Source organism: Lycium ferocissimum, chromosome 8 (assembly GCF_029784015.1).
Source record: "Lycium ferocissimum isolate CSIRO_LF1 chromosome 8, AGI_CSIRO_Lferr_CH_V1, whole genome shotgun sequence".
Classification (NCBI taxonomy): Eukaryota; Viridiplantae; Streptophyta; class Magnoliopsida; order Solanales; family Solanaceae; genus Lycium; species Lycium ferocissimum.
In genome coordinates this window covers 8,417,786-8,442,579 of record NC_081349.1, presented here as the reverse complement: position 1 = coordinate 8,442,579, position 24,794 = coordinate 8,417,786, and the positions used below count along the sequence as shown (strand labels likewise).

The following is a 24,794-nucleotide window of genomic DNA, read 5'->3' as shown; positions in this document are numbered from 1 at the left end:
GCTCTGCCATATGATAAGTTGGTATACAAGATCGGTTTACATCATCTTCAAAAATTATGTGATGCTTTAATCAGGCGGAGCACATACACGCTGTACTCTTTTTCTCTTGACCAAGGTTTTGTCCCATTTGTTCCTTGCAAGATTTTTAATGAAGCGGTTCTCAAAGCGTATTGCTAGATATGTGTACTTTTTTTCCTTCATTAAGACTTTTTCCCACAGAATTTTATCCTAATAAGATTTTAACGAGACACATCATCTAATTAATGGGCATCCAAAGGGAAGCGTTGTAAATATTTATGTATGTCAATTAATAACTTTGAGAGCAAGGAAGTTTTCTTGGTCATCAAGTTAGCCATCAAGCTAATTTCCCTGGTTACTTGGCCACTAAGTTTTTTTTTCTTTTTTCTGATAAATTGGAAGTTCATTTATATAATATAATACAATCAGTCTTTTTTATATATTTATCTTCGGTGTATTTACGTTAGTCTTTATTTTATAACACAAATCTTATTTTAAAGATTTGTCACTACAGAGAATATCAGTACAAACACATTAAAGAGAACATCAGTACAATCAAATCTCCTAGTAATTGAATATTATGAACGTCGGAGTCACATTAAAATTTGACTAGTGCTTCAATTCATAGTCAATTCCATTGAATTAGCATCCTAAATAGTGATGTCAGGCAAAAATAATTACCTAGATATCAGAGAATATCAGTACACCAACCTTTCATACAAGCAGACTTGCCTATATTGTTCAGATTCCACCTTAAGCATCAGGACAAGGATAAAAATATAATAAAATAAAGTAGATTCCACTCTCTTTGGGAGTCCCCACCATAAACTCCTTTTTAATTGTTTTTCTCGCATTATTGCACGTTAGAGTCCTTGTAGGACACTTCAACTGAAAACGACAAAAGATGGGAGATAGTGAAGGATATCTGTTCGGATAATGGAAATTTTGAAGTAATGCGTTTGGAAAATATTTATAATTAAAGTAGAAAAAGAAATATATAGAATCTGTTATAAAATAATAAAGCAAAGAACAAGAATAATTGTAGAGAAAGAGAGAAGAGAGAGTTAGCTTTTTTAACCTGAAGGATCAAATCTGATAGAAAGAACCTCTCATTTATAGGAGAGAATTGACTTGGTCTAACAAACCCTAACAAACTCTAAAATTCCTCCTAAAGATAGACATCACAATATTATAATAATATTTATAACACTCCCCCTTGATGTCATTTCGATAGATAATATGCCTCATTAAAACGCTTACTAGAAAAAAAAAAGCAGTGGGAAAAATTCGAAGAAGGAAAAAGAGTACATATTTCTAATAATATACATTTTAGTTCTTTCATTAAAAACCTTACCATGAAAACCCGATGGGACAAAACCTTGCAAGGGAAAAAAAGAGTACAACGCGTATTAACTCCCGATGGGTACATCACTCCAAAACTTGAATCTTCGCATTCCAATCTTGTGCACCATCTTCTTGAAAGTTGTAGTTTGTAGAGACTTGGTGAATAAATCGATCATTATCGCTCGAACAAATCTCTTGCACGTTGATATCACCATTCTTCGGAGCTTGTATGTGAAGAACAACTTTTGTGAAATAAGCTTTATCCCTTTATGAATCCACTCTCTGTTGGTGTATGTTGCTTCTTCATCTTGATCTTTGGATAGAGTTGCATCGGCATATAATATTGTTGAAATCAATGTAAGTGCATTCTTGAATTGCTTTATAAATAAATGTTATCTTTATATGATTTAAACGTATCATATAGAACAACATCGTATGACTGTAATCCCTCAAATTCATAGCAAAATATATAAATGCATCAATTGCATAAAGATATGGCACTTCAGGACCAAAAAATCTTGCAAGTTTCTCATTTCAACTTCATTTAGCGAGATAATCTTTCTTTTCAAAACTTTTCAAGAGTTTCAATAATTCTCAAGTCATCAACTTGCGCTAACAATATGACGATTTTGATTCCCACAAAAACGTAGGGATAAATAGACCCTTAATCATTAAACATTCATTAAGGTGATTAAATCACATTCACCTTGCTTGATTTAATTCATAATAACGAACAAAACTTCTAGAACTTGTATATGCTTCAGGCATTCAAAATTCTTCGAATTTTCATATAATTTTGTCAAGTAATTCATATAGGATATGACAACATCTATTTCTATTTAAATATGTGACATCTTACGGTGTCCGACGGCAAGAGTCCAATAAACTTTACGCTTACCAAGGTGCGTCATTTCACTTGATAATAATTTCTACGTTAGCATGCTTTAATAGACGTAGAATTTAGATCCTCGCAATCTTTTACAATATTGCGCTATATTGTACCAAGATATCGTCAACTATATATATTATTTGTATCGGTTCGCAATGTGACATAACTTATTGAGATCTCATCACTTCCATTATTTTTAGGTACCTAACCTCTCGCTGAGGTTTCATGAAGTGTTATGTCGCGAGCTTCAAGAGCACATTGCCTCCTCATAATAATCATTAATCATTTGCTCCTCTTTCTTTTCAATGATTATTGTGTTTGAAACCGATTGGTCTACCACGCTTCATGCATGCTTTAGACTCTGTCCTTCAGGGACATGAATTTAATAGGAGCATTTTGCAGCTGAAGTTAGAAATTAATTTTGGGTCAGCAAATGCTTCTAGCATTTGAGTAGAATTATCTTTTGAATGAGGATCATACTAGTGATATATAATTTATCACATATTCCTCAATTCGTTTATTCTCTCCCCTTATGTTAGAAAAACTAACATACACCCCATTTTCTTTAGGGGAATCCATCTTTATGCATCATAGTAGATTAATTAATCGTATACCACATATAAAAAACTGTTAGATGGAAATATCTGGTTCCTAACCACGAACCAATTGTGAGGGGAAAATTTATCATAATTTAGCACATGAAGCATTGTTCTCATAAGCAATGATTTAGCTTTTTATCGGAGGCATTCAATGCCAAACCAACTTGGATATAAACTAGCATTCACAAGATGAATTATCTTGATTACATAATGCTGAAAATTACGCTCTCAACTCAATCATTTTTGAGCAAGTAACTTTGCATATGTCAAGCTGCAGGTTGACAATAAACGCACATGTGACTATCTTATCGATGCATCTATTTAAGACATCACATAACGGAATTAACGGGCCCATATTCACCCTTTATATTTTTTTCAGAGTTAGGAAATTCAATCCCAATATTAGCCAGTATAATCCACTTATCATGAGAACAAGCTACAAAAATAAATTCATGAAGAATCTTCTGGTTCTTCAATATATGTCAAATACTCAATCTGCACATCATATTTGAATCGGATGGCCAAATTGCTCATGTCAATCGATAAAATTATCTATACTAGTAAACTTTAGGTTTACCATGCCATGTTTGTTTTAGTAAACTTCGGTTTACTATGACTTGAACTCTTTTTTGTAGCAATAAACTTCGGTTTGTCATGGCATAAGATTTCATCATGCTTATATTTGTGTAGTACAATTTGGAGAATAGAGAGAGGTAACTTTTTACTTACATATGTCTTACACACTATGATTTTGAAGATATTTAATCCTCCAATCATTTGAATCTTCAATATGATAGTCATTTACTTTAGTAAACTTCGGGTTTACTAGAACTTTTGTTTCGATCATCACACCTTCAAATATTACAATCTAGGATGAATGACATAATAATATATAAGCTCTTGAGGGAGCCTTTAATTTATTCTCCATGATCACATCTTGTTCGGACACTACTTGGTGTCATGATACTTGTAGACAAATGATTAGGCTCTTACTGACCTTGATCATTAATTTTTAACTACCAAATATTGCTCGAGATCTTTTGGTATCATAAAAAAGTTTTAGTTAGACACTGCTATTTGGTGTCATGAAATAAACAAGAATTAATGGACATCTAAAGACAATACAATTTATAAATGATTAAACATTAAGTTCTAAACTTCGAGTATTTCAAACATCTCCTTCAGAAATTTGCTATTAACGTACGAATATTTTGTATCTTAGCGGTGACCACAGAAATATTACATCCTCGATCAAGAAAAATACATGAATTTGTTATTTCCTTCGGGAAATCAATAACAACTAATCATGCTATCAATGTGGTTATAATAGAAAATATTCTATAAAATCTTTTTTCATTGGCCTTGGAATGATATATAATAAAAGTATCCAAGATAATTTGACGTACGACAAGTACGTGCAGCAATGACCTTCATACCACAAAATAACATCTATATCTTTTGCTATTTTATCTCTTCAGGAGGTGTGTTGTGGTATTTCTTCATTCACTTCAGGGAATAAAACTTGGTCATTTAGATGAGCTTTATACATAATTTTCAATAGCTCATTATTTCTCTGAGTCCGCTTTAATATATTTCCCAAACTTTTTCTACTTGTCAAAAGTTATACCGATACTTCTAGACCACCAAAATACATATAGAACAATACCTTAGTAGTAAGTTACGTAATACCAAGACATGTTAGTAATTTCCGAATGCTGACAACTTTAAAATCTCTAGTTAACTAATTATATCCGCCACAAATTGCTAACAACTTACTTTCCATAAACATGCATATAATACCAAATTAATAATCAACGAGAATAAGTTCTCATAATATGACCAAACTAGCAAAGGGAAGGGTCAAAAATATATTCCTGTTTAATATAGTGAAAGAAGGCAATTTATGAGTTCCACTGCAAATAAAAATAAGGCTAATCAGATGCCTTTTCCTTTTAACAAATATAGATATTATATCAATTTCAAAAATTACATATAAATTTGACGTTTGAAACCAAAGGATTTTGAGAATTGCAATTGATATCAAGATATTGAATTGAAACGGTTGGACACTTTCAACCGCGATATATTTCAACGGCATGTACTTTGTCCTACGACTTCCATAGTTTGATATTTGGTCCAGTATGTCTAAACTCAACCAAGATTAGTACTTGACAATTCATTTCCAAAGTAAAAACATGTACAAAAATAGGATAATATTTATCCGCTTTATTTTTCGAGTCTTACTTCTTCGGGAGTAAGTTTCGATTTAATGTTTTAGGAGCAAATTTCAGATTTACTACTACTTCGGGAGCAGATTTTTGAGTTTGCTACTTCAAGAGTAGATTTCTGAGTTTACTACTTCAGGAGTAAATCATAGAATTTTTTTTTTCTCAATTATTCTACCTCTTTACGGAGGTGTGGCTTGATATATTCACAACCAAGAGCATGTCCGTATTTATAATCTTTATTACATACTGTCACATTCACTTTAAGGAATGGATATGTATTTGTAACATTTATCAAAAGTTCTCATTCTTCAAGAATGGAACAAAATCATCTCTACGTGTTACGAGCATATCAAATTATGATAGCTTAATACCTCTTTTAAGATGTTGCTACTTCAGAGCAAATTAAGGTATCCACATAACGTAGAGTATTTTTCTCTAACATGTCTTCAATTGTAATCACAATAAGCACTGTGCAAATATTATCACTTTTGGTGATTAACAAATTTAATTAACACGAGATTTGTAAAATATAATCACTACAGGGATCATATTTTCTTTCAAACTGCGAGTTAAAATATATTATATTCGCTCATATTTAAAATCAAGTTATACAACTTGAAGAATTCAAAAGAAATAGAAAAAGTAAAAAAAACTTGCCGATACTTTAGGTATATGTTAAAGTCGTTTCGGTTTTAGGCATGGGCACGTGATGTTCATTAATATCCAATATTTCAAATCTAAACAATTGCTTCATCTTTCAAGACCATGACTCTAGGCGCGTGAGTACCCATTCAAACGATCATATTATCAACACCTAAGGATGCTTCGCAATATCGTAACATCTCAGTTGATTAGAGTTTCGTGCTGATAACGTGTTATAAAATAATAAAGCAAAGAACAAGAATAATTGTAGAGAAAGAGAGAAGAGGGCAGAGTTCTTATTTCTCTTGAAGGGATCAAATACAATGAAGAGAACCTCTCTATTTATAGGAGAGAATTGACTTGGTGCCAAAGTCACAAACCCTAACAAACTCTAAAATTCCTCCTAAAGATAGACATCACAATATTATAATAATATTTATAACAGAATCGACTTAAAAAGAATATTAGGAAGTATAATTCACTAGCTGAAAAAGTGAAGTTTATGAGAAAAAATTATTATAGTTGAAATAATTATCAAACAAGTTTTCAATATATCATCGACATTTCAAATATTGATATTTGTTATTTGCAAATATTGAAAGAGTGACAAAAAAATATTGTTACTAGTGGGGGCTGGTATAAAATGGTTTTTTATACATAAACTTAAACAACTTTATTCCTTTATTATGTTTATTAAAATTGATCGCTTTGGATTTCCATTATTATCAAAACACACAGCGTTATTATCTTTGATGGGATTGTGTCGCGAGAAGCATGTGAGTTGTTCAAAATGAATATAATTAAACCATTTGGATGAACTTCTTTGGATTGATTTCTCCAATTTGAACCTTAAGAAAAATATTATTTACGGCAATTGAATACACCTTTCGCTTCCTTCGAATGAAATAGCGAATGAATCAACATTTGTATCTCTCATTCCAACCCTCAATATCACCATATGTTGTTGAAATCTTATGGTCAATATTATTTTCTGCTATATAAATTGGGAGAAATGAGTAGTGTAAAGATTGCCTGAATCGTTTTTTTCATTTTGGTTCATACTTTTCTCTCGATCCAATTTGTCAAAAATAACTGCCTCCATGTGCTGTAATTACAACAAAGATCAGAAGTGCCCATTTCTGATAAATATAAAGGACAAAAATTGCTCAATTGTGTACTTAATATTTTTTTTTTTTTTTTAACACTAACCTCCAAACATAAGGGGTTAGTTTTTGCATTTGTTCCAAGTATTGATGATCAAATCAATATGTACAAATACTGAATAATTTTTGGTTAAATCAGCCGAAAATTACTTCCCCTTATTACATGGAGTAATAATGTTTGCTAAATATGAAGTTCAAATCTTTTCAACTTATATATTTTAAGATATAAAAATACTAAGTTCGTGTTGGTTCAATTGAAAAGTAAGTATAATAGAGAAAATCACATCAAAATTTTAAATTTGTGCTAGTTACATAAAGTAATAATCCTTTATTTTCGTTTTATGTAGACTATCTTCTTATTAGTATGTTTTCATAAGAATGACACATTTTATGCAAATTTTCTAGTCTCACAAATGTCATGATATGTTTAAACGCACAAGTTTTAAAAATTTTATAACCACACAAAAAGATATTTTTTTTTTTTTAAAATCATGTTAAATCAAAACTCAAAAGACGGCATGTCGAAGTACGTCGAATAAGTTGAAATATAGGAGGTACTACTCACTAAACAAAATGACATCAAATGCTTTTTAACATTCTAAACAGATATATTCGGTGAAAGTGACTGGCTAAGCATGTAATTATACTAAAATCTATAAGTTGATTTTAATTATTTTACTAGTACTGTAGATTGCTTTTTTGAAAAGGATAAGAAATCTAAAAAAGTTGAGTTGAGCAAAGTTTGATCACTCAATTCCAGTGTGATAACAGTTGGCGAAGTGATAAGGGTCTCAAAAAGCAATTTCAAGGTCTTCCTCCATTTTTCCTTTCTTTTCCCTTTTCTCCTTTCTTTTATTATCCCTTCCAAAATAGAAGTTAGTAAGTTTTTTTTTTTTTTTTTTTTTATCTCTTTAAATCTTGGGGAATGTTTGGATGAAATGGTATAGGCGGGTGAAAAGAGAAGCAAATTGAAAATTGTAAGTCACTGCGAAAATTATTGCTGCACCTACAATTTTTTTGACAGTAGATAGGAATATATTCAATAAATAGTACTTGTATACGGGCAAAACCGAAGACAAGGGTATCATCGTAACGCCCCGAGTTCTTGTTACTTATCCTTACCAAACTCTAACTCACTTTCCCAAGTAAGGTTTGATGACTTAAATTAATGTTTGCAACCATCAACTAACATTGAAGAATAAAGAAGAATTAAACCCTAACAACCCATTATGCATATATCAATCACAAACACCCAATCACATAACACTCATCATTGGGTTCACAACCTTAGCATGAAATTTAGCTACTCATAGTATTTAATGCAAAACAAAGTATTAAAGAAGACATTAATGCTTACAATTGAATAATGAAGATGAAAAATAGTATTCTTGTCCTCAAAAGCTTCAAAACTGTGGAGTATTCAATGCCCAAGAAGAAAGAGGGAAAAATTATACTAAGAATGGTCCACAAAAACCCTAAATCAAGTATTTATATTGGTCCAAATCGTGGAGAATAAGTTGACAAAACTATTCCCGTCGGCACAATTATACGGGCCGTAAAATATTATACGGTCCTTCAAATTGCCCTCTTCACAGTCAAACTGCTTTTCTGCACTCTTCTATGCTTCACTTTTGTTGGACCGTAAAAGATTACGGTCCATAAAGTTGCTCTATAGAATTTCCTTCAGCTGAGATGCAAACTTTAACTGATCTACACTGATTTTACGGTCCGTAAAATATTCTATGAAGTGTAGGTTCTCCCTAAAATTCCTCTAGTTGACAAGCTCACTGTGACAAGTATACGGTGCATTTGACGGGCCGTAGAATAATCTACGGTCCGTCTTTTGTTCCGTAAATTTGCCCGCACAGTTACTTTGCCTTTTTTTCACTTCTTTTGGTGATCTTTTCACATAATTCCCCAACTTTCGCCATATGGACACTAAATGTTATATCCCGTGTTTTCGCATATTCGGAGAATTTTGAGATAATTGTGACTTGTATGTTATAAGTCAATCTCTTGGTTTTAGTTAATATGTTTATGTTGCTTTATGGGAAAATTATTGGTGTAAGACGTCGGAGAAGGCCGAGGGCAAATTTGGAATTTTGGAAATTTGTTTCGGAAATTTTAAAACGAGAATTCTAATGAATTGGGCTCAAAATAATAGGAAAAAAAATTGAGGCCCAACTCAAAAAGCGCCGGCCAACATGGTTGGCCCAAGTCCAAGACCAAGTCACATGCTAAGCATGTGACAATTAAATAAGGAGAGCATGTATATATATTCATGCTCATCCTTGGAATGTTCAAGAAAAACTTAGCAAAACAAAAAAAATTGAGAGTAAGCAAAAAAAGGCCATTCGGCCGAACTCAAAGAGAAGAGAAAAAAAAAAAAAAAATCTAAGTCTTGTCTTCAATTCAAAAATCTTACTCTTGTTGAATTCTTGACAAGTTTAGGACGCTCTCCGACGTGATACAATTGGTTTGGCGAAAGAGCGACGTTTGCGACAAAGTTGAAATTGAAGAAAAAGGTAAGAATTCCATTTCTTGTGTTATGGAATAAGTTCATGTGTTATAACGATTGGAATTTGATGAGAATTGTAGAAGTGTGATGCATGTGAGGGTGGCGTGCGTGTGTGTGCATGGCATGGTTGGCCGTGAGCCATGTAGTGCATGGTGTTGGTGAATTGTGTTTTATTTAGCTTGTTAATGGTGTCGTTATGATGTTTACGACGTAAAGAAGCCTTAAACAATTCGAATGGCATTGGAATTTGCATGTAGGTTGTTATGGGAATTTTGTAGATTTTATATGATTTTTATATAATTATGAGAATGAGACTTTAAATGAGGATTATGGTCGATGTTATTGAAATTGGAAGAAAACAATGTGATTTAGTAGTTTTGATGCATTGGTGGAAGATTTGGATGTAATATGGAATTAGTAGGAATGTTTGAATTTGTGAATATTGCTTGAAATGCTATTGAAACATGTTTGAATAACCTTGAATTAGTTGGTGGATATGGAAATTATTGATATTAGTTTGATGATGTGAAGTTGAATGGAAATTATTGAGTTATGTCGAAAAGGGACTATTTATGATATAATGTGATTTGTGTTGGTTGTTGATGTTGTTGGGTTGTTATCGATACTTTGAGCCGAGATAATTCTCGGGGTGTTATATGTACGGGGAAATCTTCGAAATTTCGATAGGCAGAAATAAGGTTAAGGGAATTCTTAAGCTTAAAAATCTCTAATTGGTAACTTTGACCATTTGCAGATTCTGAGCGAAACGGGACTTGAGTTTTGGGCGAGCGTAAGACGTATCTAAGGTATGTAAAGCTCCCCACTCCTTTCTTTGGCATGTCTTAGTATGCTAGGTTGGTATCGGAACCCCGGGAGCAATTCTGCTCCTCGAAATCCGATCTATAAAATGGCTACTATTCATTCAATTCAATTGAAGCCTAGTGACTCTATTTTGGCTAGAAAGCAATCCAACGTCCGAAATCTATGTAAAGGTGATCAGTTTACTTTGAAATCCTTATGTATGATCTTATAGACCCTAAACGTCCATAAATTATGATTGCCACCTCGACTTGACCCGAGGTGGGCCCGCTAACCCCGAGATGCCTTATTTGTTCTACCAGGATCTCTTTTGGATAAATTTCGATAAAGAATCTTCGATTTCGAAATTGTCCCTTATGAACTAATGTTTTGAACCGTAGGAAATACTAGGCTAGGTTTTGGAAGCCATACGAACCACTTTGGAAATATTTCGTGAAATAAACCTCCGTACTAATTAATTATTTGACTATTTTGGTTAATGAATTGACTTATGAAGTAATCAAGTTTTGAAAGGCTATTTTTGACACACAAATTGCATTGTTTGCTCACGACTCCGCTCGTGCCTCATTGTGACTCCGTTCACCGGTTCCCGGGCCGGTTTTGTCATCGTGCGCCTTGTGCTAAATTCGGTAGTATGCTGTGTTACGGTTTCCGAGATCTCGCCATAGGGCTATTAAGCACGTTCGGAGTTATCTTTGTGATATGGCCTATGATATGATTTGTATGACGATATGATATGATTTGTATGATGATATGATATGATATTTTCGGAGATGTACGGAGATTTGAAACCTTCTGGAGTATGCTGTGTTGTGGCACCAGCGTCGGAGTGGTGACCACATTCCTGAGCGTTACGCATGATTTCGATTTGCATTATGTATATATGTTTTAATACAACTTTGTTATACCGATTCGATATATTCTCTCCGTATTCCTATTTGCTCGTGATTTGGATTTCGTGCATGCTTTACATACTCGCACTTCTTCCGTACCGACCCCTTTCTTCGGGGTCGCGTTTCATGCCCGCAGTACGACGTTGCGATCCTCCACCGTAGGCCACACTCTCCTCGCTATATCGGGTTGCTCCCTTTGATCCGAGCGTACATTTTGGTATATATTTCATCATGTTTATCCTTATGTATATTTGGACTATTTGGGTACGGCGGGGCCCCGTCCCGTCATATGATTCTCGTCTGTCTCCGTCTAGAGGTCCGTGGACATATTTTGTGGGTCAGGCTCGTCTCCGTATGATTGTGTTTGTATCTCGGTGTGTTGGGCATCCCACGCGCCGCGGCGGCCGGTCCCGCTTATGTATATGATCTTTTGTTGGCCCCCGTGTGGCCTTTGTTGGTATTTTACTCGTGCAGGGTTATTTTGGTTAGTCCATAAAACAAAGGAAACTCTGCCGAAATTTTTCTGGAAATTATCTAAATTTGAAATATAGCCTTATCGGCTTCTGTTATATATTTGATCGCGTTCGTTATGTTTGAGATAGTGTTTGCTAGATATGTCTGGGTGCCCAGATCGGGCACTAGTCACGGCCTACGGGGTTGGGTCGTGACACTAAACACCTGAAACACAACAAAAACATGTCAAAACAACACAAATCTGCTTGAAAACAAGTAACTCATGTTAAAAGCATCAAATGTGATGAAATTATGCGGCACATCACACACCCCCCACCCTTGTCCCGAACAACAGCCCTAGCAATGGGCTCAAGTGCAGGTGAAAACTCCTTCTCTCCAGCCACAATCGATCTAGTCCTCACCATCCGTGAGAAAGCGTGAAACAAGAAACTTAAAGTTCGATAAAGTCAAGAACGCATGATAAGACTGAAAAAAGTGAAATTTCCTAATTGCCCTGTAGCCTCTCGAAGATAGGTACAAACGTCATCGTACCGATCCGCAGGACTCTACTAGACATTACTTTTGTACTTATGAGACCATTGAACCTAAAGCCCTGATACCAAATTTGTTACTACTCAAAATCCCCAAATAACAACTAAGTCTTAAAACATGAATTAAATGTTGAAATAAAAAATTACAACCCATAATACGTCTCAAAATAAGAACGTAAGCTATTCTAAGTCAATACATCTCCCAAATCCTGAAAGTTATAAGTACAAAAGCTATTACCCAGAATATAAGTCTGAAAATACTACATGTTACTGTCCGAAACGAAGAAAGACAGGAAATAAAGATAGGAATAAAGTCCAGTGTTGTGGGACCATTATCAACTCACCCTAAACTCTAATGTATGACTCAATGATCAACAGAATCTCGACCTTTACTCGCATCCGGATTCGAACCAGCACACAAAAGGTGCGACAAATATAGAGTGAGTACGGAAAGCACGTGTACCCAACAACATCGCTTACTGACCCTTAACTATAGTGATGATGAAGATTGGTACTTCCGATACTCACCTCCTTGTATTATTAGTCTTTAGTTTTAGAGTTTATAAACATCCAAGCATTTAAGATGAGGATTCCACAATTCAACCAAGTAATAAAGCTTACATCTTTCAAGTGTTCAAATAAGGCTTTTCAAATACACAATATAGTCAAGTATGAATGGTATGAAATGCAAGTGATATGTTGCAATGCAATGGCCAATATACACCAAAGATACACATGCTTCTACAATAGGTTTTACATGACCCATAGGGTCCTCATGAGGTATATATACTCACCCGAAATTTCAAATTTTCTAGATCAGCATGGGGTCCCAGCCAATAGGCTGTCATATCAATCATCACTCCAACCATGTACTATATCCAATCCTGCCTCTACAAACCATTCCTTATGTCTCACCAATTGTGTATCAACAATGTAATGAAATGTATGAAATGAATATGCATGCAAATGCATAATATCAATTTAATATAAAGAATATTTCCTCTTTCATGATTTTATACTAGATATGGAGTGATGAATGCATAATGAATCAATAATCACAAGTTTAAGTCAAACATGACTATCATGAGCCACATAATCAACAACCATAACTAGTAGATTTAACACTACCTCCGATGCCCTCTGGCTCAACATATATTTTCCGTCACTAACCCATTCCTTTCTGCATTAATTACCCATACAAATACATCGGTACCCGCATAAGTGCTCGTTACCTCACGAGTATGGGACACTCAAATCCCCATTTCGAGCCCTGAAGGTTAAAATTGTAATTTCAATTTAAATTCATCTTATCCATAGCCTAAATAGTGAGAATCCTGAAAATCATGAAATTTTAGTTACAATAGTACCTTTAATTTGATCATTTACACTAAACCCATTTCTGAAAGAATTTATGAAGTCCAAACTTGACAAGTAAAAGTGAAGATAGAGTAGATAACGTAATTATTTATTTTAGTTAAAAAAAAAAAAAAAAAAAAAAAAAAAAAGGAAGAGAAAGCCAAGGCAAAACAAGGATGAGTCGGAGTATTAACTTCAGTATTCGACTTTTCTAGAAATAGAGGTACTACTAGTATTTTATTTGTATCCAAATACAGCTTCCTCTTCTCGTTCCTTTCCCCTGCATATACTCAACTATAAATAACACCCCACCCACATCCCCTCTTTTTACTCCACTCACGCTTTTCGTCTTCATCATCTCCATTGAGTTTTTAGTGAGAGGAAACCAGAGAGAAGAATCAGTTGGGTTTTGGGAATCGAAGGTGGTGTGGAATAGTGGAATTGAGAGAGGGGAGAATAGTAAGCTCTGTATGTCAGAGGATTATTATTACTATTATAGTAACAAGTACTACGGGGGTTACGGTGAAATTGCGAATCCAATTCAATGGCCTCAACTCAGGAAAAGACGACGTCACGAAATGCTTCCGCCCCTTCTGCAGCAACAGAATGGACTACTGCCGGTGGAACCGTAACTGATGTTTCTGATCGGACTGCCAGATCGGCGAACATCAAAATAGCTGCTGCTGCTGCTCCGTCACCTTTGACGGCTGTGATCGACTCTATTGATCGTCCTTCTCCACCTAATCCGCCTGCCGTTAAAGGTATATTTCATGATTTCACTAATTTGTTGCTATCCATACGCACATGCAAAGCTGATATCATGTCTTGTTCCTCCGTGCGATTCTGGATCGTATCGCCTTTTTGCTTTCTGTTTGCTTTTTCCTTGTCGCTGCTGCTAAAAAATATCGCAATAGCGTATGATAACTTAGGTTGCTAATAGATTAAACTTTGAGGGAAAAATATGAAAATACGTAACAAGTGGAGATTTCGAATTTTGACTGCGAATTCAGGCATATAATCTTTCGATTTTTTAAAAAAATAAAATTTGGCATATAATCTTTAGATTTTTTAAAATCAAGTTTACAAATTTGAAAACTACGTAAGAGGTACTATAAGTTTAGAATAATTAAAAATTCAAAATTCGGAAGGCATATGAAAAAATTCCGGTCAAAGAAAAACTTGTTTAACTGGTCAGAAAGGTGCTACATAAATTGGGACGGAGCGAGTAAAAAAGTGAAAAATCGTAGCTGATTTTGTTTATTTGTCACTTTTTTATTTTGTATTATCCGTGGATCTAAGTAAATCACAAATCTTACTCTTGTGTTCTGTTCCGAGGCCAGTGGAGATCCTCCACTCTCTGTCTTCCTTTTTGTCTCAGTTGCTACTTTACACGAGTTAATGATTTCTTGCTTGTTTTAAAGTTGCTTGAAATTATTTCCCATTCTTTTGTTTGGACAATTTTTGGAAAAAGTTCTCTGATAATCTTTTAGAAAAAAAAAAGTTTGTGTAAAAGACTTTTTTTTTTTTTTTGGGAAAAAGTTTTTTGGAGGCCAGGCTAGTAGTCTAGCACCAAAGTGGTCAAGACTTTGGAAGCCAAAACCTATAAAACAAAATTTGATAACCTAATTGCAGAAATCGAGAATTAAGACTTTTGAAATAATCCAAGGCTTGGCCGGAATGCATTGTAGATATTTGGACTGTTCAGTCATCAACTTGCATAGCTCAAGAGTTGAGACTTTCAAAATAATCCAAGGTTTGGCTGGAATGTATTTTAGATATTTGGACTGTTCAGTCATCAACTTGAATGACAAGTTATATCAAGAGTTAGTGTGTTGAGAAAAGTTGTTGGCTCTTTTATGAAACTATTGTTCTAATTTGGTGCTTACAGGACTGCCTACCTTGTTGAGGGCTCAATCTCACCATCCCTTGGACCCCCTAACTGCTGCTGAAATCTCCGTGGCTGTGGCAACTGTCAGGGCAGCTGGAAGTACTCCTGAGGTCATTATTTGCTCCATGCATATAGATGTTTTTGCTTCTGATTCTCCAATCATCAATATTTAATTAACACTGAACTTCCATGTTTAGGTGAGAGATAGCATGCGCTTTGTCGAGGCTGTTTTGGTGGAACCAGACAAGAATGTGGTTGCTTTAGCTGATGCATACTTCTTCCCTCCATTCCAACCATCTTTATTGCCGAGAACAAAAGGAGGGCCTGTAATTCCTAGCAAACTTCCTCCAAGGAAGGCTAAACTGATTGTTTATAACAAGAAATCCAATGAGACCAGCATATGGATTGTTGAGCTCTCAGAGGTTCATGCTGTCACTCGAGGAGGACACCACCGTGGAAAAGTCATTTCATCCAAGGTTGTGCCTGATATACAGCCTCCAATGGTAAGTGCCTATGTTGACTTATAAGCTCATGTCTACTAGTGACTTCTTATAAGCTCATGTCTACTAGTGACTTCTTATAAGCTCATGTCTACTAGTGACTTCTTATAAGCTCATGCCTACTAGTGACTTCATAGCCACAACAAATGGCTGCACTAGTAGTGTGCTCTAGGAACTTGTGGCCTTTCTTTTTTCTCCAAATGGATTTCAGTAATCCAGTGAGATAATGTTTCATTGCCACACAAGAATTAGCACCCTACTTTACCAAAAAGAGAAATATAATCTGTAAATTGAATTGTAGGACGCTGTTGAATATGCTGAATGTGAAGCTGTGGTGAAGGATTTCCCTCCTTTTCGTGATGCAATGAAGAAGAGAGGAATCGATGATATGGATCTTGTGATGGTCGATGCCTGGTTGGTTGCTCTGTTCTTTGCTTCTTTCTGTAAACAGCATTGCATGAGATCTCGTAATATGCATAGCATTGTCTATAGTGTGGCGTAGATATAATAACACTCCTAGTCATTCAGGTGTGCAGGTTATTTCAGTGAGGCTGATGCACCTAACCGCCGTCTAGGAAAACCTCTTATCTTTTGCAGAACTGAGAGCGACTGTCCAATGGAAAATGGCTATGCTCGGCCAGTTGAAGGAATTCATATACTGGTTGATATGCAGAATATGGTTGTGATAGAATTTGAAGATCGTAAACTGGTTCCATTACCTCCAGCTGATCCATTGAGAAATTACACTCCTGGTGAAACGAGGGGAGGGGTTGACCGAAGTGATGTTAAACCTCTTCTTATTAGTCAGCCTGAAGGTCCTAGCTTCCGTGTGAGTGGGCACTTTGTTGAATGGCAGAAGGTACTTTTTTCTTTACAATATATCGTTTTGCTGTATTTCTGTGGATGATTTAATTACTTTTACACCAATTATTATCCTATGCAGTGGAATTTTCGTATTGGTTTTACCCCCAAGGAGGGTCTGGTTATCTATTCTGTTGCATATATTGATGGTAGCAGAGGCCGTAGACCTGTTGCGCATAGGCTGAGCTTCATTGAAATGGTAGTCCCCTATGGGGATCCAAATGAGCCACATTACAGGAAAAATGCTTTTGATGCAGGGGAAGATGGGCTTGGTAAAAATGCACATTCCTTAAAGAAGGTCAGGGAATGTTATTGGGCATTGCAATGCATCTTCCATTTATTAGATTTACGGAAAATAACTTTGGGCAATTGTTTACTTTTGTTGCAGGGTTGTGATTGCTTAGGCTATATTAAATATTTCGATGCACATTTTACAAACTTCACAGGCGGTGTTGAGACAATTGAAAATTGTGTCTGCTTACATGAGGAGGATAACGGAATCTTATGGAAGCATCAAGATTGGAGAACAGGTTTAGCTGAAGTACGACGTTCCCGAAGGCTGACAGTGTCTTTCATCTGTACTGTGGCAAACTATGAGTATGGATTTTACTGGCACTTTTATCAGGTGGGTTACCCTTCTATAAATAAGAACTAACTTGTTGGTTTCTTTGGTTGCATTATCTCTTCCTGATATCATGTAATATACTTGTTTTAACTAGAATTCAGCTGGTGGTGCTTCATTTGTAGCATTGTCTCCTTTTCATTTGGGCATGCATTTCCACGTTTCTAAGCTGCACACACATCACTCCAACAAGGCAGGAATTCCATTTTAAATCACATTAGAAGTCTGTAGTTCGTTTCTGAAAGAAAAAAAGGAGAAAATGGAGCTATTTGTCCATATTGTTTTGAGATTTGGATATTGAAACGTCTATCTCTTATTTCTCGCGACAGGATGGGAAAATCGAGGCTGAGGTTAAGCTGACTGGAATTCTCAGCTTAGGTGCTCTTCTACCAGGGGAAGTTCGAAAGTATGGTACAACTATTGCACCTGGCTTGTATGCACCTGTACATCAGCACTTCTTTGTGGCTCGCATGGATATGGCTGTTGATTGCAAAGCTGGGGAATCACATAATCAGGTATGTTGCCTGTCTTCTCTTTGTTGCAAGTGATGTAGACTCATTTTTACTAGTACACCCTTACATTGTTCTTCCCACAAGCCCTTGGGAAATCTCCCCACTTGACCTTCCTGGTCTTCCTTCTTTTTAGGATTTTGGAGCCTTGGGGGCATGTACGATCTAAAGATTTTCTTTTCTTGTGCACAACTTCTTTTTTTCTCTTCCAGATCTTTCTGATTGTTTCTCCCACAATTTCTAAAATGTACTGCGATTGTGTATAATGGCTGCTGGATCCTTTAATGTCATTTCTTGGAATTGTGTATACCATTTTGCAAGGCAATCAGACCTTTCTGGTTTTATGAGCGCAAGCGTCTTTTAACTGCTTAAGGATGCAACACATTTAGCTTCAACATAGCTTCTTTTTCAATTTATCAATCTTGCTAGAAACTTTTTGGCTTGATTGCTATCTGTTTCTAGTTGTTCAACACACGCTAAAATTGGAAAAATTCGTGGGACATCCAATGTTGGACTGGAAGACTGGTTGACTGGTTCTCCTACAGCAGAGATTGACATACCACTTGAAACATGTCAAATATTGATGATTGGGAACAGTGAAAAAAGAAATCATTTATAAAGACTAAACTGAGATTTTTGTCTATGAGCAATCTATTCAGGATATATTCACAGGTTACCGAATTTTTGAAATATAATTCTCCAGAGTAATAGCACTCTGAATTTTATTCTCGTGGATATTCTCCTTGTACCCTGATTTCGGTGAATGAGTTAAAATTTCATTTCAAATGGACCGATGAATGTGATTTGCCTATATGGATGCATACATCTTCAATACTTCACTTCCAGTCTACATGCACATGCATATCTTGCTCCTTTCTCAACATGTTTCTTTCTTTTTGACATTGACCTACATGTGACATCTGATGGTAAGCTTTCTTATATTTAGGTGGTTGAAGTAAATGCTAAAATTGAGCCACCAGGAGAAAATAATGTTCATAATAACGCGTTTTATGCTGAAGAGAGATTGCTTAGAACTGAACTGGAAGCAATGCGTGATTGTAATCCTCTAACTGCTCGGCATTGGATTGTAAGTTTCCTTCTCTCTTGGTGAAGCTTCAAAGGATAAAGTAAAGCTTAAAAGGGTTATGTAATGCCTTTACATAAATATTGAAGCTCCTATGCTCTCTCTAAACAATGTAATGGTATGAATTTTTTGTTTCATGTATTATATTCCTTCATCCTTCTAGCAAAGCTGAAGGCGGAGGCTGTAACATGGTCATGCTGCTATATTCAGATAATGGCACATAGTCATATATTTTGCCAATCTGTTACAGTTAATGTCTATCTAATTTGTCAATTATGGTAGTTGTGAAGTCAGCAGCACATATACTCTAGTTGCTATTATGCTGTTCTATCATATGTAACTGTAGAATCATCGTTTGTCTATTTTAAGGGTGGTTTTTTTTGGAAATTTTAATACCCCTCCCAAGAAGTCCCTCCATTTTGCTCCTTGGTGACTCGAACCTTAAGGTTGGAGGTGGAGGTGCTTACCACTTGAGGAACCCTCACTTGTCTGTCTATTTGAAGTTAATTGTCATCGTCTTGTGTATTTGTGTGCCTCTGGTGTGTTATGGGGAGTAGTTTGCCTTCTTTTTGGGAATGATGGTTGAACTGTATTTTTTTTTTTTTTCACTATCTAGGTCCGGAATACAAGAACAGTCAATCGCACGGGGCAGTTAACTGGTTTCAAGCTAGTACCAGGTACAAACTGTCTGCCACTAGCTGGCTCAGAGGCAAAGTTCTTGAGAAGAGCTGCTTTTTTAAAGCATAATCTTTGGGTCACTCCTTACTCTCGTGAAGAGATGTTTCCTGGAGGAGAATTTCCTAATCAAAATCCTCGTGTTGGTGAGGGATTGGCTACTTGGGTTCAGCAGAATCGATCCCTGGAAGAAACACAGATAGTTCTTTGGTTAGTCCATCCTCCTCGATACAGATTAAAGTTCTTTTGGCAAGTAAAAGTATGCTAGTTGATATGATAAACCACATAAATACTTATTTTTTCATGTGTCTTTCATCTGAAGATGAAAGCAGAATTGAAATAGATTGAGATCGCAGAAAAAGACACGCAAACTTGGCCATTCTCATGTGTTACATTTGTAATTTCAATGGCTATCATCTAAAGAAAGAACTTCACTAAGCGAATTTGGGAGGCTTGCTCTGTGGAATGATAGAAAAAAGCACAAACGTGAATTAGAAACTGCTGAAATGAAACCACATGGCTATCAAGCCCGTTATTACAAATTTAGTGATTATACTGGTGCTGACTAGGTTTTCTGATTTTTCAGGTATGTTTTTGGACTTATACATGTTCCCCGCCTAGAAGACTGGCCAGTCATGCCGGTGGAGCACATTGGTTTTATGCTCCAGGTATAATAACATGGCTATGACATTTTTCTTTCTTGATTGGTCATGTCATCTTGATTAGAAATCCTTTTCCCTTGGTCAGCATCTGAAGCGACGATGGGTTGTGCTCCCAATTAAACTTTCCTTTGACTAGTGTTTAGTTTTAACTAATTCTCGTCGTATTTACTTTCTCATTAAGAATTGGGGCTGTGAATTGGTTGGAGATTGGTTCTTAAGAATATCAACTGCAACCACTGAACAGGACATTTGTCCCATGTCTGTCCCTGTGTTGTGTTTCTAGAAGATTTCTCGGAACTTATATACCTGCATTTTGAATTTGTTTGATTGGCCCCTGCCTTGAGCTATTTTCTTTCTGAAGCAAAAGAAACAGAAGAATAATATCATGTTTCTTTTCGAGGATATGGCAATATACATCACATGTGAAACTTGCATTGATTTTTGTTAAACTCTATTCTCCGTGTCACTATGTTACCGAGCTGTTGTTGATCAATGTTCTTCATTATGCAGCCTCATGGGTTCTTCAATTGCTCCCCAGCTGTTGATGTTCCTCCCAGCACAGCTGACTCGGATATTAAAGAAAACGGCGGGGTGATGGTGAAGTCTTGCCACGATGGTGGTATAATGGCTAAGCTTTGAGAGATTCAAGCTAGCTTTGCATTCTAGTATTGATGTCATAAATTGGGTTGTTATTTTCGTGTTTGGATGAACGGCTTCTTAAGAACATAAACATTTGACTGCAAGTTGGCGTTATTGTTCTGTGGACCAAGTTCAGTGTCTGAAGTTACCTTGCTTTGTACTAGTATTGTTTCTCTACATCATGGATGATCCATTTGGACCCCTTTATCCCTCCCTCTCTAAATGATGATACAGATAATGTCGTTTTGTTGTTTCATTTGTGTCGTAAAGAATATATCTTGGTTTTCATGGTATATTATAGACAGACTAGCACTAATGTACACAACCGTCCAAACTAATATGGAGTGGGTGGTCCGTGGCTCTTCAGAACTATCGAAAGAGCTGTAAATTCCCGAGTTCAATTAAAGGATTTTTCTTATTCTATATTCTGGAATCAACTCTGACGATATGGGAAGGGGACCACAGCAGCAAAACCTGGCCGCGTCTACAGGTCTGACCCACGCATGTCTAAGGAAAATGTGTGAAATAATGACCTGTAAGGAGGTCGCATGACTAGTTCTGCTTTGCCTTTAGAAGACATCAAGCGGATGAAAATCAGGAAGATGACGGGTTGAAAAATGGACCCGTTTAGTGACCCAATCTGATCCATTTAAGAGACATTTTTTTGCGCGGAGTGCCCTTCGTTTGGGGTGGTCTTTAAATTTTGCCCCTCATATTTGAAATCTTTAAAATTTCTTTCCGCTAACACCCATGGATTCGGAAGTTCCCCACGCGGCAAATAAAATTTTAAAAAAATTCGCAGAGTTTAATTTAGCTATCTTAAGGGACCGCAAGATACTTTTGTTAAGGAATTAACTAAAGTTAGCGACCAAGATACTACGCTTGTGCAGATTTCAGATAAGATGCGTCCGTATAACTTTCGATAATTCCTTCACAAAGTTATGTTCGTCCCGATAAAAGTTGCTCATTGTGTATGCCCACCAAGAATTCGTGAAGGAATTATCGTTATGCCGACCCGCATACTTATGCCTTAGGGCAGACGAGACGCAAAGCGGCCGGATAACTTCGATAATTCCTTCCAGTTACGCCGGTCCCGCGATAAAAGTTTGCCCATTAAAGTATGCCTCCACCGGCATAATCTTGGCGAATCGTAATACGACTTCGAGATATTATAGCAAGTCCCTACAGGACATGAGATGCGCCTCGATAAATGCTAATTCCCAACAGTGAAGCTTGTCAGATAAGTAAATTTAAACTCGCTCGAATTTTTTAAAATTTCGACCGCTGAGTTCAACCCTAACCTATAGTAGCAAATAGCAAAAATTTAAACATTTCAAATACGAAAAGAAAATTTAAAAAGACGCACAATTAAAGAAGGGCAATTCTGCGAATTGCCCTTTAAGAGATGGGTTGGTTTTGGGTTGTACAAATTGACCTGACAACAAAATGACGCAGACACAACACGTTAAAGATTGGACAGGTTAGGCGGATTACATATTTATAGGTCAAATTTGCCACCTATACTTCCCCTATATAGTATATACTGCGAGCCTGAAAAATAGTAGAATTAAGAGCGGAATTCTTGGAAGTTGGGAGGACAGGTTGGGTTGATGCCAATTAATATTCTAATAATCCAGAGACGTATTTCAAAATATTGTGTTATTGTGCACGTATCATATCAGATCAAATGTAGGATGTTATATCAATGAAATCGAAAACTAGATTACCGTTTGATGGATCTTAATCGTACTAAATAATTTCATTTCTTGCTATCTCGTTTAAAGAAACTTTATACAACCTGAAAAAGATATAACAAGGAACTGGGAATCGAAGTAGGCACAATACGATGTTATAATAATCATTGTTGGCATGAAATTATTACTGTCTTACGCCTAAAGTCCCCCAGAATATGAAAGATGTAGAGGCATTCAATTCCTGGTTAGTTTGGTTGTGTGGATTTAACGGGGGGTTCCATTTTAAAAAATAAACACTTTCCGATTAAAATTTTTTTTTATACTTAGTTTTAATTGTTTTAAATTAAAGAATATTTTTTCCGCACCCAATCGTAAAATTAAAAAAAACCCAAACAAGGGAATCATTCAAATTTTCCGACTTCGTTTTTTTTTGTTTTTTTCTTCCTTTTTATAGAATTTTTTTCCCTCCCAATTTTCTATTTATCTTTTATTATTTATATGCTTTCCCTTTTCTATTATTTTATTCCCGGGTTCAGGAAAACACAAAAAAAATTTAAAATTCCTAAATTAAGCATTTATCTTAATCTCAAAGTCTGGTATTTAAATCAAAAAAATTTTTAATGGAAATTTTTTGGGGATCAAAATTTTTTTTAATTTTCTTTTTTTTTATTACTCCCCTTTTTCCCGTTTACTTGTCATATTTGACTTAAAAATTTTAATAACAAAAAAAAATGAGAATGATTGGGTACTTAATAATAGGGTAAATGGATAAAATGAAAATTAGTCTTGGGTTTTTTAAACTATATAACTTAAATAAAAGGGGCAAAATTTTTAGTAAATGGGCAAAAAAATGGGGGTGGGGGGTATTATAAAAATTTAGCTATTTAAATTCAAATTCAATTTAATCACTTTTCTACTTAAATTTATTTTTAAAATTTTTAAGACGTGAAAAAACGAAATTTATGATTTTTTTTAAGAACTTGTAGTTTATCTAATTCTATATTTACTTATGGAGTGTATTTACCTATTGAAGAGTTTTTCTATTATTTTTCTTATTTTGATTGGTGTAATTCCCTTATTGAAGATGTTATTTTACTTGTGCAAATTCTTCTTTTTAATATACATAAGAGATGTAAGTCCCTTGGTGAAAAAGTTGATTTTACTTCTGTTGTTAATGGGTATTAATGGGTGTGATTCCTTGTTTAAGATGCTAATTATGTTCCTTTCTTGATTTTTGAGATGTAATTTTTATATTAACAAATAAAAAAAAAAGCCTATTAAGTTGATCCAAAAAGAGATGGACCCGACCCAAATACACATTCCTAACAAGATGTACATTGAAGAAAATTATGGCACCCGCCACCTTCAAATCCTAGATCCGCCTCATTTATGGATAAAAAAAGTTAAGTATCTCTTAAGGATCAAAATATTATAATATCCTGTATACTTAAACTTTTATGCAACTGTTCTATTTTATACACCTAGTTCTTATTCCGATTCAGTTTGGTATCCTTTTAGAAATCTAAAACACAAAACAATCTTAATTATTCAGTAAATTTATAAGTTCATAATTCAACTTCTTAAAAAGGAAGAGACAACATAACAATAGATTGGGTTAGCTTTGGTTCGATTGATTTTAATGTATTTGACACTCCCAACTTATAAGATACTTTATCCCCACAAAGGAAAGTAATAAATGTATGACATGCGTCTTTAATAGGTTTATCACTTACTTTAACCATATGTAATTAATATCTACACATAATTCAGTTTATCAATTAACTACAGTGAATTACATGTTTGTTTCAACTGTCGATGAAAAAACATGTTTGTTACGTGTGTTTACCCCGAAATCGGATAATCAATTGAATTTGTAAGTGGATATAGAATATGTGCTTGGATCTTGGTATGTATGAAATGGAGAGAGTATATATTCAAGAGTTCTTTAGTGAAAAGGCTAATAGTGGCGATTTGTTTGCGAATATAATCGCGTACGGACAGTATGGAGTACTTGATGGATTGAATCACACTATAAACTTGAACAAAACAGCCTTGGCCGAATTAGAAACTGAAGGAAAGATTGTATATATATGATCTATTTTATTACAAGTATTCTTTGAGAACATCAAGGAGCCAACCTCTGGCGAGGGATGCCCCATATTTATAGATGCCCCCGCTTTTTAAAAA

General features: G+C 35.2%; 1 protein-coding gene across 1 annotated transcript; it reads left to right on the top strand.

Annotated features, from left to right (window-relative positions):
- The first annotated feature begins 13,829 nt into the window (after positions 1–13,829).
- LOC132067170 (diamine oxidase [copper-containing] 1, peroxisomal-like) lies at positions 13,830–21,166 on the top strand. The gene is made up of 12 exons (XM_059460319.1): positions 13,830–14,234; positions 15,362–15,471; positions 15,559–15,864; positions 16,163–16,275; positions 16,390–16,720; positions 16,805–17,020; positions 17,111–17,347; positions 17,674–17,859; positions 18,800–18,940; positions 19,554–19,822; positions 20,199–20,280; positions 20,785–21,166. Exons 1-12 carry the CDS (start codon positions 14,018–14,020, stop codon positions 20,911–20,913), a joined length of 2,337 nt encoding a protein of 778 aa, XP_059316302.1. The 5' UTR covers positions 13,830–14,017; the 3' UTR covers positions 20,914–21,166.
- The last annotated feature ends 3,628 nt before the right edge of the window (positions 21,167–24,794 follow it).

Bases quoted from the DNA above. Each gene is read 5' to 3' on its own strand.
- LOC132067170 (XM_059460319.1), top strand. From the start codon at position 14,018: ATGGCCTCAACTCAGGAAAAGACGACGTCACGAAATGCTTCCGCCCCT. The intron at 15,865-16,162 runs GTAAGTGCCTAT...ATTGAATTGTAG, and splicing joins CTGATATACAGCCTCCAATG to GACGCTGTTGAATATGCTGA. The intron at 16,721-16,804 runs GTACTTTTTTCT...TATCCTATGCAG, and splicing joins ACTTTGTTGAATGGCAGAAG to TGGAATTTTCGTATTGGTTT.